The sequence below is a fragment of the Talpa europaea genome, assembly GCF_964194135.1.
Source record: "Talpa europaea genome assembly, chromosome: 2".
Classification (NCBI taxonomy): Eukaryota; Metazoa; Chordata; class Mammalia; order Eulipotyphla; family Talpidae; genus Talpa; species Talpa europaea.
In genome coordinates, this window is record NC_140068.1 from 83179737 (window position 1) to 83196784 (window position 17048).

The 17048-nt window shown below is 34.3% G+C and overlaps 1 protein-coding gene and 1 pseudogene across 2 annotated transcripts; one reads left to right on the top strand and one right to left on the bottom strand.

Moving 5' to 3' along the window:
* CENPQ (centromere protein Q) lies at positions 1–15538 on the bottom strand (the record flags this gene model as incomplete). The annotated part of the gene is made up of 8 exons (XM_084258925.1): positions 1–354; positions 1094–1171; positions 1310–1429; positions 7094–7223; positions 11465–11533; positions 12288–12414; positions 14657–14702; positions 15437–15538. The coding sequence occupies 8 exons, from the start codon at positions 15536–15538 to the stop codon at positions 217–219; spliced, it is 810 nt and encodes a 269-aa protein (XP_084115051.1). The 3' UTR covers positions 1–216.
* A 362-nt stretch (positions 15539–15900) lies between these two features.
* On the top strand, positions 15901–16793 carry LOC311167043 (large ribosomal subunit protein uL18-like; annotated as a pseudogene). Its single transcript has one exon. The product of its transcript is annotated as a large ribosomal subunit protein uL18-like (transcript).
* Positions 16794–17048: the final 255 nt, after the last annotated feature.

The window sequence follows — 17048 nt, forward strand, 5'->3', positions numbered from 1 at the left end:
CATTATTTATGGTTTCAGGCAGATAACTGTAAGTAGAGCAAGACAAATGTGAGATCCTAGACTTGGAAATTGTTAAAAATAATTTTCAGGATGTCATCAGATGCTAACGGTAGATCTATAGTGGCCAATTTTAAAGTGCATATTAGGATACAAAAAATCCTGAGGAAGGCTTGGTTTATCATATCACTGGTTAGCAGTTTTACAAATTCATAAAAATTAAGTTACTATCTCATCCAATCTCTTATAGGTTTCTTCAAAGAAAATGAACATGTTCTTCATCTGGGATGAATTGTGCAGAACATCCAAGTCGTTCAGAAGAGCATTCTTGTTTGGAATTAATGCCAAAATTTCTTCCTATGGGCATGATAGTACAATTATCTTTAAACATTTTATTATGAAAAATGTCAAAAGTATGTTATTTAGAGAGCTGGTATAATAAACTTCATGACCTATTACCCAACTTCAATAATCATCAATTCATTGACATTCTTCTTGCAAATTTATAATACTCTGTTTTCTCTCAGATTATTCCTGCTCCTCTCATCCTATTATTTCCTATTATAGCTAGGAAAGCTTTAATTTTTAAGTAGACATGAAGACTTCTACCACATAACGATTTTACAGTATCCCAGTAGACCCTTTGAAGAAAGATAAATTTTCGGGATACAGTTTACTACAAATAAGACATAGTACTATTTTATGAAGCCATTGTTATAAGAATAAACAAAAAAAAAGTTAAAATTTACATACAGAAATAGAAATCTATTCTACAGTATAACTACACAAATATGTAAGTATATATGTACAGAAATGTAGCCAGAATGGTCTGTAATAAAAAAAGTTTTTCTATCAGTAATTCACAAATTACATTATGGGACATCAATATAATAGATTATTACATAGCTATTGACAAGAATGAGGCAGATCTACATGAACTGACAAGAAAAGATATTCAAAGGAGACTGTCAAACAAGAAAAATAATTTTGCCAGTTTCTATCATGGATTCTATTTGTTTAAAAAAAAAAACCAAAAAGAGTAAGATAAACATGTACATTTTTTGGTACACAGTCAGTATTGCAAATTGGTACTTACCTGAAGTGTGGGTGCTTTGAGACTCTTTTGAGAAAGTTCTGGAAGAGAGAGTTCCCCATTGCTATCTATTTGAAGCACCTAAAGTAGAAAAAGTAAACTATGGATCATTTTAGTATATTTAATTTCTATCTCCTTAGTACACTCAAAAGTTTTCTTGGTAGATATTAAACATTGAAAATTATACCCAGATCTAAAAATATATTTTTTAGCAATTACCTGCTTCAGTTTCTCCTCCTCTTCTTCTACCTGACTTGTCAGAATTTCAATTTTGTTCTTTAGGCTCTCAATACTTCCAGTCATTGACTCTACAGTCTCCACTATTTTATCTATTTCTTCCTGAGGCAGAAAGAGAAAGTTAATATCTTATGTTAATTATTAATATTTATTATTGATTTGTTTTAATACCTCTATTATTAAATGTAACCCAAACATTCATATATATCTTTTTTTTTAAAGTTTTTTTTTAAATTAATTTACTTATTTATACAAGCACTGGGTACAGTCAGAAGCACGGGAGGGTGAGAGAATTCACCAGAGCCAGAGCAGGGAACAGAATAGGCAGACTGACAAAATACACTTCTGAGGGGAGCAGTGGGTGCGGCAGGAGAGGTCTGTGCGCCATGTGGGACCCTCTCCAGTAGCCGGGGATCGAACCGGCACTGCAAAGGCTGCGGACAGCTTCGCAGCCCAGAGCTCAACTGCTGCGCCACCAGGGGAGGCTCCATATATACATCTTTAAAACATTTTTTTACATATTTTTAAACACCTTATATCGAAAAACTTCCAAAGCTGCTAAAGGGAGCCTGGAAGACCCATGTAGATTTAGATGAACCTCAGGACTGATGGCAGCACATACAATAGATTCCTTTTTATAATTTAGAAATATTTGAATGCTGATATTTTCATTTGCCAAAATAAAGCAATACTGGGTATTAGGGCAGAAATAGTAATAGAAAATGAGTGGCAATTTCTCCCACAAGAGATGTAATTTATGGAAGAAAGAAAATAAGAAATGAATGAAATGAGTGCAGGAAATCAGGAATATGCTGGTTGTAAGTCAAGTACAGAATTAGCCAGTTTCCAGGTTTTGGGTAATAAGTATGGAATTGCTTCCAAATCTCATCCTAGGAATAATCAGTGACAGAAAATGTGCTTGAGAATATGGGAACAAGTGAATAAGCTGCACAGAAGTCTTAAATCCTGCTAAGCTATAGTATCAATACTATATCTACAGTTTTCTCCAAAACTGGAAGCAGAATTGTTACTGGCAACTACAGTAATTTTCCTCAACAAATATGATTTCTATTGATCATTAAAAACAAAGAAACAAGCAAACAAAAGAGGTACATTTTAAAGTTAAAATGTAAAACAAAAGCACAACAAAAAATTATGCAACAGAAACCACATATAGCCCATAAAGTAAAATATTTGTGATCTGACTGTTTACATGAAGATTATGCTGAAAGCTGAGAACCTAAGGCTTTGGGACTGTGAGCCTCACTTAATAGGATGTAAACTCCAGGGAGGCAGAGGTTTTAATTTTTTATTATACTTTCAGTATTCTGGATTTTTGGCTATTCTAATAAGTGAGCATTAAGTTATTTTTTCATTTATGGTTTCCCACTCTTTTTTTTTTCTTTTAGTTCCTTTCATTTTTGCAGGAAACTAGATAGTTTGCTCTGTCAAATTTTCCACATCTAGAATTTTACCAAATGCATTTGTTGATCAAGAATAACCTATTTCTCAGACCTTTATTCCTGAATTGGTTGTTGGATTTAGAGTGCTGTCCAATACAAAAATAATGTGAACCACATGTATTAATTTTCTGTGCCTACTAAACAAATTACCACAAACTTGGTGGCTTAAAACAACCAAATTTATTCTCTCACAGTTCTGGGGGGCAGTTGTTCTAAAGGCAAGGAGATGCTCTCTCTGTAGGCTCTAGGAAAGAAACCTGTCTTGCCCCCGCCAGCTTCTAATAACTGAGAATTGCTTATGGCTGCATCAATCTAATTTCTGCATGTCTTCCTCCTGGTCTTCTCCTTGTCTCTGTGTCTTGCACAAGGTCATTTGTCATTGGATTTAGGGGCCTACCCACTTAGGATGGTCTCATCTCAAAATCTTTCACTTTTTTTTTTTTTTAATATATAGAGGCATGTTTTATTTATTTATTTGTTTGTTTGTTTGTTTTGTTTATACATGCACTGGGTACAGTCAGAAGCGCGGGAGGGTGAGAGAATTCACCAGAGCCAGAGCGGGGAGCAGAGCAGCCAGAAGGACCGAAGTACACTGCTGAGGGGAGCAGCGGGCGGCAGGAGAGGTCTGCGCACCATGTGGGACCCTCCTTCGGTGGCTGGGGAGCAGCCGGGGATCGAACTGGCGCCGCAGAGGCTGCGGGCAGCTTCGCAACCCAGCGCTCAACCACTGCGCCACCAGGGAGGCCCTCAAAATCTTTCACTTAATTAGATCTAGAAAAATTGTCTTGAATATAGTCACATTCAATTTCCAGGGATTAAGACTGAGACGTATCTTTTGAGAGAGCACATTTCAATGCACTACAAAAGGAAATGAAGTAAAATGAAATTAATACACTAAAGGCTAAAATGTTTCATTATAAATTAAAGAAATTTATTTTGTTCCATTACTTTCATTATCTTCTTTAGGTACTCCTACTATACCTGTGTCATATCTTATTTGCCATATTTTTAATTTTTTAAAGATTTATTTATTTATTTATACAAGAACTGGGGTACCGGCCAGATGCGTGGGAAGGTGAGAGGATTCACCAGAGAAATAGTGGGTAACATAACAGGCAGACTGATGAAATACACTGCTGAGGGGAGCAGCGAGTGAGACAGGAGAGGTCTGCCGCGCCATGTGGGACCCTCACTGGCCGGCCGGGATTGAACTGGCGCTGTAGAGGCTGCAGACAGCTTCACAGTGCAGCGCTCAACCACCTGCGCCACCAGGGGAGGCCCTTATTTGCCATATTTTTATATTGGTCACTTTTTCTCAATACTTTTAAAATTATCTTTTAGATTCTTACACATTTTCATTTTTTATTTACTGTAAGCATTATCTGTTGTTTACTTGCTTTAGTGTGCTAATTTAGTGTGCCTAAAGTTAAAATTAAAAAAATTTTTCTTGAATTCTTTATTTTTTAGTATTTCTAATACTAATTTATGATTATTTACCTATCTCTAACTCTTTTTTTAAATCCAGTTCACTTGAGAAATTAGTGTTCATCTGTATCATCATCATTTATTTTTGGCATGATTTATTGCATATGGGAGTACTACTTTATGTCTGGTGAAAATTTATAAAGGATATCTTAGAGTGGAACGCTTGTAGAGGGTATTCTGATGTTCTATCACACATCCTCAATTACAACAAACAGAAGAAGTCAATTAAATGTCAGTTATATTCCCCAGTAAGAAGGAAGATTTCCTTCTAACCCAGCAACAAGTTCAGTAAACAAGAAGTCATTGTTACGTGAACTTTATTTTATGATTCATGAACCAAGCAGCACCTCATATGGCAAGCAGAAAGAAACTTCAAGATGTTATACAACATGGAAAACACTTTGAGAGACAGGACAGGAACTCTTGAGAAAGAGAAAAATGAAAGTTTATCAGATAGCAAGAGTTCAGGTGACAGTGCCTTCTCATTGGCTGAGCTGCAGTGTTTCCATTGGCTGGGCTTATATCTGGGCAAGGACATTTTCTCGTTGTGTCTGTGATGAGGTTTAACTGATTGATACTCAATTGGCATATCTTTCAGTTTGGGGTAGCTGATGGGTAGTAGAGTGAGAGCTCCCTCTACAGGTCTTACCAAATTAAATTTCTGTTGAGATTTCCTATATTAACTTCCACAATAATAAATGGCAATAGTAAGTACAGTGCTTTCCTAAGTTCTATGAGTTTCTCTCTCAAATTATGAAGCCCAAAGAGACCTGAGAAACCCCAATTTATACTTGGTTAGAAGTACATGAGGTTTGGATTTGAAGTCTGGAAGTGTAATATCTCTGGTTCTAACTCTTTTTTTTAATCAGGATTGCTTTAACTATTTGGGGTCTTTTGTGGTTCCATATAAATTCTAGTAATGTTGTATTTCCTTTAAGAATGCCATTGAAACTTTGATAGGAAGTATACTGAATCTGTATATTCCTTTGAATAAGATGTCCATTTAACAATGTTAATTCTTCCAATCCATGAGCAGGGAAGATCTTTCCCTTTCTTTGGGACTTCTATTTATTTTAACAATGTCTTATAGTTTTCATTGTATATATCTTTTGTTAAGTTTATTCCTAGTCATTTAATACTTTTTGATGTTATACTAAAGGGGATTGTTTTCTTGATTACTTTCTCTTCTAGTTCTTTGCATATAAGAACACAAGTGATTTGTGTAGACTGATTTTGTAACTCATCTCTACTATACTGGTTTATTGTTTCTAACAATTTTTTTAGCAGAGTCCTTATTAGGGTTTTCCATGTATATTATCATGTCAAAAAGTAATATTTTTACTTCTTTCACAATTTGGATTTATATCTTTCTCAAATACTTTAAAATTTTATTTATAAGTTATATCTTAATCAAATTAAAATAAGCTCTCTTAATGTCATCCCAAACTGTTCTTTCTACGGTAAAGTTAGTAAAGAAGTAAGGTTGGATGAAAACTAAATATCATCTCACACTATGAAGAAAGTGAGGCAACCACTATAAAACACTCCTCCATTAATTTATATGTGAATTTGTTGTTCAGAAATTAATCCTACCAATGTAATTCAAATCATTAATAAAACTGAAATGAATTATTTGTGAATTTTAAATTGCTAGAATTTCCTGGGGATGCATTCCTTGATAAACTACCTTGCATTTACAGAATGCTTAACAAAAACCTAAGTACCACATCTACAAAGTACTTTGAAATGGCGAAGGAATCTACAGTCCAATTAGTTTTAGTTTTTTTTATTATTTACTAAGTCCCTAATAGTTGCTTTTCTTAATAATTCAAGTATCCTAAAATTAAAACTCTACAGATAATCACGGCAGCTAATGTTATCATGTTGTCCCTCATCACCTTATACAAAACAATGATTAATAACCATGTCCTGAAGTCAGGCTAACTACATTTGCATCTCAATTTTAAGCAGTTCATTTAAAATTCAATTAGAAATGTTAGCGAGTCTTTTTTTTCACAATTGTAAAGTGAGGTTAATATAGTATAGACCTTTATAAGTCATTGTGAGGTTTAAAGAATATATATATATATATATAAAGTGCTCAGAATGTCTAGAACATAGAAAATACTTATTACGTGTTAGCTATAATGATAACAACAATGTCAATTGTGTAGTTCTTACCAATTAAGTACCATCTGCAGAATGGAAAGGCTAATAGGCTGTGAAATTCCATAGCATTTAATGACTAATTACTGTAATATGATAATCAAAAATGCTAACTTCAGTTATAGCTATACTCTAATGAGAAAAATAGGACAGAAAATTAATTAACATATCTGAAATACTTTTAACTATAAAGGCCCAAAGTTCATGCAACATTTTGGCTTTGATTTAAAATAAAACAAAAAAAAATAAAAAACCTGGTCTAACATCTAAAATAACTAGGAGAACATCTTGGGGCCTCCTTGGTGGTGCAGGGGTTAAAGACAGTGCTATCAAGCTGTCACCAGCTACTGCAGCACAAGTTCAATCCCTGGTCAGCCAGGAAGCTAACCCAAATGGTGCAGCAGAACTCTTCTGTCTCACCTGCTGCTCTCTTTAGCAGTGTATTTTAGTAGATGCCTGTTCTGCTCCTTACTCTCTTTGGTGAATCCTCTCACCCCCCCATACCTCTAGCTCACAACCCAGTTCTTGTATGCATAAACAAATAAATCTTTAAAAAAATTAAAAATTAAAACAAACAAACAAACAAACAAAAACCTCTTGACTTCCTCCCTTTCCCCTCTCTAATTATGGACTACCTGTTCAAATTTCATACCTGCAACAATGCCAGACCTTCTTCATTAGCTTTGTGCTGTGTTCTTTCCATTTTCAGTAGATTTGACACATTAGTTAAATCTTTTACCTTTTGGGGAGGGACTTGCAGGGTTTCACACAGTTGGAGCAATCTTCAGGACAGAACAAAAAAAATAATTATTTGTTTAATTTTTAGTACCATTATTATTATTTTGTTTTGCTTTGAAATGCTGTTGTCATCTTTTTTTCTGCCCTCTTATACCCAAAGGCTATGCTATTCTTTTATTATCAGTAGCTAACCTTAGCACTGAGTCTCCCCAAAATAGTACTGACAGATATCATTTAACCTATTAATTTATTAAGATTTGCCTCAAATCATGGGACACTTAGATTGCTTTATAAAAGTTTTAATTGTATATATTTACTAGACTAACACAGCACATCCATGTATCATTTACTATGAATTACTGAATAAGAGATGGAATACTACTCTATTAAAAGTCTTAACTGTGACCTCGTTTTAGAGAATGTAATCAATAACTGAGAATTTCTGTATCAGTTGATCTACCTTAATGTTTTCCAAAAAAAAAAGGTCACATAGTTTAAGGCAAATAAAACATTAAGATTAAAATGCTCTGTTCTAAAGTACTATTAACACAAAGAGTACTCAAGTTTAAAAAACTTCCTTCAAATTTGGATCAATTAAATCAACAAAAACTGACCTATTCACACGCTATATAACTGACAAGGGGTTAATGTCCAAAATATACAAACACCTCATGCAATTCAATAATAGAAAAACAAACTACCCAGTTAATAAAAGAGTGGCAGACAGAAACAATTTACCAAAAAGGATATCCAAAAGGCCTATAAGACATGGTAAAAAGTTCAATATTGCTTCCGATTAGAGATGCACGCTGAAAATACAATGTGCTATCATACCCATCATAAAGAGGAATCCTAGTACCTATTGGTGGGAATATAAACTGGTGCAGCCATTATCAAAGTGATCTCAATTTATCTGAAACACAAATCAAAACTGGAAATACCAACTGACTCAGCTACCCCACTGTTGGGTACTACCCAAAAAGCATAAACCATCAACGCAAAAAACTATATGATCTACAATGTTTAATGTAGTACTATTTATAACAGCTAAGATATGGAAGCAACTTATATCCATCAATCGATGACTGGATCAAGAATAGGCATATATAACCAAATTACAAAATACTACTCAGCTATAAGGAAAGATGAAATACAGCCATTTATGGCAAAATGGAGGGAGTTTGAGGGTATTATGTGTAGCAAAACAAGTCAGAATTACAAAGACAAATACAAGACATTTATATAGTGGATGATTTGACAAAATATTCACAAAAACTAGTAAACATTAATAAACATGGTAAAGGCTCTGAGGTTAAAGGGAAGGAGAAGAGAGAAAAGGAAAAAAGGATATGAAGGATCCTGGTGGAGAAAAAAATAAAAAAACAAAACAAAGAGAAAGGTTGAACTGTTAATCTATGGTACTTGCAAACCAGGGGAGCCACTCAGCAATTTAAAAAAAAAAAAAGTACTACCAACACGAACAGTATTCAATATCAAAGTTAAACAATCATCTTAAAATTTAGGTTGATTGTATCAATAGGCACTGACCTATCACTGTCCTCACTTCCAGCAGAGACTAACCTATTTTCCCAGATTTGAGTTTTGAATTTGATGAGGCAGAAATAGAGGAGGAAAATCTATATTTGATTTCTTCCACTTAAACCATTTTTTGGGTTCTAAGAAGTTCTAATATTTGGGATTTGTAGGCAATTTGAACACTACTGGAACCCAAGACTTTTTTTTTTGGGATCTTATTCAAAATATTAATTTTTGTAAAGAAAAAGCAGCAGACATTATAAATCCCACAAATTACAGTTTTCATGAAACTTTTGAGATAAACTTCAGTTATTCAGAAAATCATTACTAGGCCATCATAATGAAACATAAAAACCTGTGTGTATAAGTCTTCCCAAGAGGGATAAGGTTTTGATTTCTTAACTAAATGTTCCATTCATGAACAGTTTCTTCTAAAAACATATTAAAAGTCAATACTGTGGGTCATTCATATTCCACATGTTTTCAACAGTGGTCAGATTTTCAGAATTCTTAAAAAATCTTATTAAAGAAAAAGTGTGATATGTATACATGTTACTGTATCAACAACATCTAAATGACACATTGGTTGCTATAGGACAGAATTCCCAAAGTAGTTCCTCTGAAACTGTAGTCTTTTTTTATTTAACTAACAGTCCTATTTGTCTGATCATGGGGCTATGCATATGTTCCAGTTTAGCTCAAACATTACAGCTTTGCCAAAAAATCAGCTCAAAGATAGGCAAGCACATCACCTAATTTGGGTCAATCAAAGATCATCTCCCAGAATTTCAAAATGATGCTAAGAGGACAAGATTTTTCTTTCTCTTCTTTCTTTACAAGGCTGAAAAGAGAAACAGGGAGAGGGCTATGCCTACAGATCTAATGCAATGGGACAACTTGTCTATTTTTATTTATTTTTATTTTTTTATTTTTATAGAGGCATGTTTATTTATTTGTTTGTTTGTTTGTTTTGTTTATACATGCACTGGGTACAGTCAGAAGTGCAGGAGGGTGAGAGAATTCATCAGAGCCAGAGCGGGGAGCAGAGCAGGCAGAAGGACCGAAGTACACTGCTGAGGGGAGCAGCGGGCGGCAGGAGAGGTCTGCGTGCCATGTGGGACCCTCCTCCAGTGGCCGGGGAGCAGCCGGGGATCGAACCGGCGCCGCAGAGGCTGCAGGCAGGTTCGCAACCCAGGGCTCAACCGCTGCGCCACCGGGGAGGCCCCATGGGACAACTTGTCTAAAAGAATGAGGTTAAATGCAGACAGAAGCAGGGATGAGACTAATATATGAATATATGAAATAGAGAATCATTGTAGTAAATATCAATTTGAGATGCTAGGTTAAACAAAATAGATTTATTTACTCAGGACTTTAATAGGCTCATGTATCCAAGCATAATTCATTATACATCACTTCTATTCAGAGAGTAACTATAAGAACAACTGTTCCAAATATACTTTGAGAGATGCAGTTATAGGAAAACTTATTCAGGGTTCCAATTAGCATCAGTTGTATTTTGCTATATCAAGAAAAAAGGAAATATCTTGGGTATTGTTACTTTGGGAACATGAGAGTTTTGAAAGCAAAAATGAGAAGACAACATTTAGGTCTTCAAGTATATATCTCCATTGCTGCTACATGAACAAGAGACAGCATATATACTGATTAGAATTTGATCTTTCCTTCTTTCCTGATCACAGTGGGTGATCACTGTGAAGAATAGCTATTACATATTGTAAAATTCTTACTCATAAACATGACTATTTATTCTGTATTAAAAAAAACCTCTAAATAGCCATATTTTCATCACATTAGCTTATCAATTTTTTAGTGTTCCTTTTCCTCTACTATTAGGCTGTCATTCCCTTAAGTAGTTTACAAATCTACTTCTAGCAGTCTTTCTTTAATCTCTCAACCTTTCTCTACAAACTCATATACCCCACACCCCTATGCCATGCCATCCCACTTTTTTCTATACTGCTGCTATGATGAGCATAGAATTATACTCAAAGAAAATGTAATAAGAATTTATTCCTAGACTTCTCTTCTTAGACTTCTGAAGAATAACAGACTAGGTCATAAATATATCCAGAATGTTCTGAATATTCAGAACATTTTTCCATTAAAAAGACAAAGTTGTGCCAATATTAGAGAACAGCTGTCACTGAAAATCACTGGCAGTGGAGTGAATTTTAAGAGCACTTGAAAAGAAAGTTCCATTTGTGACTTGTTATAGATCTTGGGAAATCATACTTGTTATTTATGCAAACAATGTAATACAATATGAACAGAAGCAATAGGGTAGGGGTGATAAGCTGTCAACTTCAAATTATTCAAAATGAAGTTGAAGAGAGTTAAAGTTGAAATCCTTATCAAATTTCAGTATGGAAGTCAACTATGGAAGTGTTTGTGATTTTCAGTTTCTTTATAAACTTAACTTACTTCATAATTGCACGCAGCAGAAGTTTGGAATATGTATTTCCAAATTGTACATCATCTTTTTTTTTTTTTTAATTGAAGCAACATTGGTTTACATTGTTGTTGGTATTTTGGAAGTACAGGATTCACTCCTCAGGTATCTATAGTAGTGTACCCTCCACTAAATCACCCATAATATACCACTTTAAAATAATAACAATGAAAAACCAAAACCCCAAAATTTATCTTCTACAAATGTATGTCCTGGCAATGTGTTAGAATTTCACAAATTATGTTTTAATTATTTTCTATTGATAATATGATTTACCTTGTCTTCAGGCAATTAAGATGATAGTGAATTTGGTCATGTGTTTTACTATGGGTACTCAAAATTTCTCTAGATGTGAAAAAAAAAAAAAAGGATTGAATAATTGTTAGTTTGAAACACAAATAATGTAACCTATTTTTTTCTCTGATTTTTTTTTAGGAGTTACTCCTTACTAACCCGGTAGATTTTTTCTTTTATGTTAAACACATTTTAAGTAGCGGTATAATGAAAGATTTAAATGCTCAACTTTCGCAATGGATTTCACTGTTGATAACATAATTCTGTCTTATTTTCTTTGTAACCTTCTTACATGTAGCTTCCATATTAAGTGTCAATTTGAATTCAGCATCTTCCTAAAGTATCCCCAGTGACAAAACAAGCTCAAATTTTAGAGAGCAGATCAAGCCTGAGATTTAAATTTTTATTTCACTGAGACTATGAAGTCTATCAGATGTTAATAAGGACATTTTTGCTGAAGGTGAATGCCATCAAAAGGCAATAATCTGAAATAACAAAACACGCTATCATAAAATAGGCAACATTTAAAAGGATAGATTCCTTGGGACGCCCTGGTGACCTGGAGGGTGAGTCACAGGGCTGACACTGCTGTGGCCTAGGGTTGATCCCCGGCCAGGGAGCTAATCCACATATGGTGCAGCAGAACCTCTCCTCTCTTTTCTGCTGCTCCCCTTGGCAGTATGTTTTGGTAGATCAACTGTTCTACTCCCCACTCTGTCTCTGGTGAGTCCTCTCACCCCACCCCTCTATGGTTCTACACAAAAATAAGTTAAAAAATAAATAAAAGGATAGATTCCATACTCACATAATTACTGGTTCCATCATGGTTTGCAAATGCTCTCTAGTACTCTTTGGAAAAGGCTGCCAGGTTTTTCTCCTGTTAGGTGCTATCTTTACCTGTTTTAGATTACTATGGTCTGTCTGTCCTGTTTCTGGTGATTGAAAAAAGACTCCAGTCAATTTAGAAGTTTGTTTTCACTTTTAAAAGTAATTCAAATATATTTATCTAAAACAGCTAAGATTATGAGGACCAAAATATTATAAAGATGATAAACTGTTTAATTTCTTTTATTGCCTAGCTATAACATAACAGGTATTGCATATGGAAAGACCATCTATTATAGTGAAACATGACTAAAATATAGCTGATGTTGCAGATATAAACCCAAGACATTTAGATATTTCCTTTTTAAAAGTGAATCTGACCAATGGCTATAAATAAGGAATCAAGAGTAGAGGTAGAGTGAAGTTTAAGGAGAGATCATTTGCTAAAAGAGGGAAATTTGGTTAAAATGACGTCTTTCCAGAAGCTGGTATCCCATGCAGTCACAACACTGAGTTAGTTTCCCAATACCAGCAAGCTGGAAGCTGGCAGTCTTCCATCACAGGTAAAAATTATCAATCACTGATTACTGAATATTGATTACTTAATCACATAGTCTACCACTAAAGGTTTACTGAGTATGTATGTATGGAACTTAATCAAATGGCCAAAGAAGCATCAAAATACAGAGTAGAAATTAAAGGTATGGGCTTTGGAGGATGAGAACTCAGGGTTTGCATCCCAGCTCTGCCACTCACCAGCTGTGTGACCTTGGACATGTGGCTTAACATCTCTGAACCTCAAGTCTCTCATAAGCAGCAATGGGTATACAATCATGCATCGGCTCAGCAAAGTAGCTGATATCAGGTAACCACTAAGTAAATGGCAGTTAATTTTATCATTCTTATGTTTTTTAAATTTTTTAAAAACTATGATTATCATGTACATTTCTTGTACTGATGTGTTTGCCCTTTTGGCCTCCTTTCTCCCAATTCTCCCTCCCTCTTCTGATAACCATAAATCTGATCTCTTTTTCCACGAGTGTATTTCTAAGATTCTACATCTGAGATTATACAGTATTTGTCTTTCTCTGACTTATTTCACTGAGTATAATACCCTCAAATTCCATTCATGTTGTTTCAAATGGGAGGGTGTCCTTTTTTTTTATGGTGGACTACTTTATTGTGTGAATATGCGTGCGTGTGTGGGGTGTGTAATTTCTATTTTTATATATATAAACATGCATATGTTATGTTCTGGCTACTATAAACAATTCTGCTATGACCATGGGGATGCAGATTCCTTTTTGAGTTAGTGTCTTCATTTACTATGGCTATATTCTCAGAAGTGGAATTGCTGAATTATATGGTAGTTCTAGTTTTAATTTTTTGAGGCTCCGCCATACTGTTTTCCATACTACAGCAGCAGTACCAATTTACAGTCCCACCAACAGTACATAAAGTTCCTCTTTTCTCCACAACCTTGCCAACATTTGTTGGCAAGATTTAATTTTAAGAGAAGAATCAAACTATATTAGGATTCTACAAATAAAGTTTGGTTCTCAGAAATGATCTGGATTAAAGAGCTTTGTTGAGAAGACTAGAAAACCACTTCTACCAAATGTTGGATGGCAAATGCAACAAAACAGATTAACTAAACTATAAATAAATATTCAGAATCTGCTAGGTTGCTACTGTTCTACTCACAAGGAATAAAGAAAGGACATATACTAATGAATGGCTCAGTAAAGATTAGTTTTGGAGAGAATGGAGATAAATTACAAGTTTATAAAACATTACAAAGGTATTAAGCAATATGAAAATAATAAACCAGGGAACCTAACTGATTTTGAGTGAGGGGCAGTAAGGAATCCACCCATGAAAAAGGTGATGTTTATAAAAAAAAAAAAAAAAAAAAAAAAGAAGAAAAAGGTGATGTTTAAATAAAAAAAAAAAAGTAAACAAATTTAGTCAAAACAAAATTAGATAGGGGTTCCATACTAATGTATACATTAATGGTAGAACATGTCTTTTGCCTTAAAGAGAAATCTGTTTAGTTGTCTATCATAGATCAGTAACAATTCAAAGTGTGGAACACACTAATTTTCTCTAGTTCTTATCAACTGACACACCTACCCAGTGTATTTGCTAACAATAGTTAAGTAAAATTTTAGTTGACCAAAATAACTGATTAACCAATACTACTTATTCTAGCATTGCAGTGAGATATGTGGATGTTTATTACTCTACCCTTTGCTTTTGCAGAACTCAAAAACAAGATGCTGAGAATTTTTTTCATGAATATAGATAGCTTGGGAAAGACAGGTTAAACAAGATATACAAAAGAAATACCTTCAGAAGACAGATGCTTTTTATTTCTTTTCTTTGTGTTTCTAACCTGGAGGGAAAAATACATGTACATGCACATAAAATTAAACATAAAAAGATATTGCTTTTGCAACAATTGTAATACATGTTGAAGAATAGTTACAGACCTTCTAGTTAGATGGGAAAAAAGTATACTTTTTTCTTCTATAGAAAAAGGGTGTGCATTTATCACCAGGAGGGGATTTACTAAAGTAATTCCTGGATAATGGTTATAATGTATGACAGAATTTCATGTGGTGTCAAGAATGTTTTAAATAAATCATTATTTATTTTGCCGGTGAAATAATTCACCAGCAAAACAAATATAGACAATGCCAAAACACACAAAAAGGTTTTGATTAATTCATTTTTTTTTTATAAGAGGGGCAAAATTATGGCAGGAAGATGGTAATTCCTCCCAAACTATTTTTTTCTCCGAGTTAACAAATAGTCTATCTACCAATAGATTTCTTGTCTTTTAACTCATAAAAGTCATAAGCATTTATACTTTATTTCTAGACTTCCTGTTAAACAACTTAGCAATATTCCATGATTCCCACCTGTCCAAAGAGTTCTATGACCAGTCTTAGAAACTGAAGAAAACATGTTATTGAGAACTTTTACAAATCATGTTGCAACACTCCATAGAACAATATGAATTATTATAAATTGAGGGGAAACTGACCCATAGTTTTCATATACTCCTTTAACAAAAAACAGATGAAATTTCTAATCAGAGTTTTGAATGAATTTAAGTTTCATTACCTCTTTCTCTAAGAAATCCATTTCTTCATCATGAGTTTTCCGTTTTACATTTTTTTTTAACTGTTGAGATTTTTTCTTGGAAGTATTTGCTTTGGCAGGCATCTTGATGAAAACAAAACAATTATAACAGTGCCTCCAAAAAAAATCTATAAAGATGAAAATGACACAAAAAATGTTAAGAAGTTGCAAAATATTTTATTAAAAAGACACATATAAATGTTCCAAATTTGTTTCTAAAAAATCATAATAAAGTTTTTGAGATACAGTGTTCTTTTAAATAGACATTTAAAAACAAGTAACTTTGGTTATAAGTAAATAAGGACATCTAATTTGATTTCATTCCTAGAAATTTCTTTCTTTTGTACGGCTTTTAAAAAATCATGAAATCTTTTTCCCCCTACTGAAGCGCTGCCCGGCCTACACTGCTCTGGCAAATCGCAGACAACTAGTGTTTGCGCCACAAAATGGGGTTTGTAAAAGTTGTCAAGAATAAGGCCTACTTCAAGAGATATCAAGTGAAATTTAGAAGGCCAGAGGGCAAAAGTGATTACTATGCTTGAAAACGCTTGGTAATCCAGGATAAAAATAAGTACAACACACCCAAATACAGGATGATAGTTCGGGTAACCAACAGAGATATCATTTGTCAGATTGCTTATGCCCGTATAGAAGGAGATAGGATAGTTTGTGCAGCTTATGCTCATGAACTCCCCAACTATGGTGTGAAGGTTGGCCTGACAAATTATGCTGCAGCATATTGTACTGGCCTGCTGCTGGCCCGCAGGCGTCTCAATAGGTTTGGCATGGACAAGATCTATGAAGGCCAAGTAAAGGTGACTGGAGATGAATACAATGTGGAAAGCATCGATGGTCAGCCAGCCAGGTGCCTTTACTTGCTTTTTGGATGCTGGACTTGCCAGAACTACTACAGGGAATAAAGTTTTTGGGGCCCTGAAGGGAGCTGTGGATGGAGGCTTGTCTATTCCTCATAGTATCAAACGATTCCCTGGTTATGATTCAGAAAGCAAGAAATTCCATGCTGAAGTACATCATGGGAAGCACATCATGGGCCAGAATGTTGCAGATTACATGCGTTACTTAATGGAGGAAGATGAAGATGCTTATAAGAAACAATTCTCTCAGTACATAAAGAACAACGTTAATGCCAGACATGATGGAGGAGATGTATAAGAAAGCTCATGCTGCTATATGAGAGAATGGAGTCTATGAAAAGAAGCTGAAGAAAGAAGTTAAGAAGAGGTGGAACCATCCCAAGATGTCTCTTGCCCAGAAGAAAGATGGGGTAGCTCAGAAGGCAAGCTTCCTCAGAGCTCAGGAGCTGGCTGCTGAGAGCTAATAAGCCGAACCATTTTTTAATGGAGATTTTTAAAGACAATACAATAATAAAATTATTGACCCAGCAATGAAAAAAAAATCATGTAAAAATGCTTTTACATTTCTTACTTTATACGCCTCACACAATAGTATCTTCACATTTTATATTTAAGACAAAAGAAATATAAAGTGTTAAATTGTCTTATTGTTCATAGATAATGTTAATTTTATTAGCAATACTGAGATCTTATGTTAAGCCTAATGCATCTAACATTCA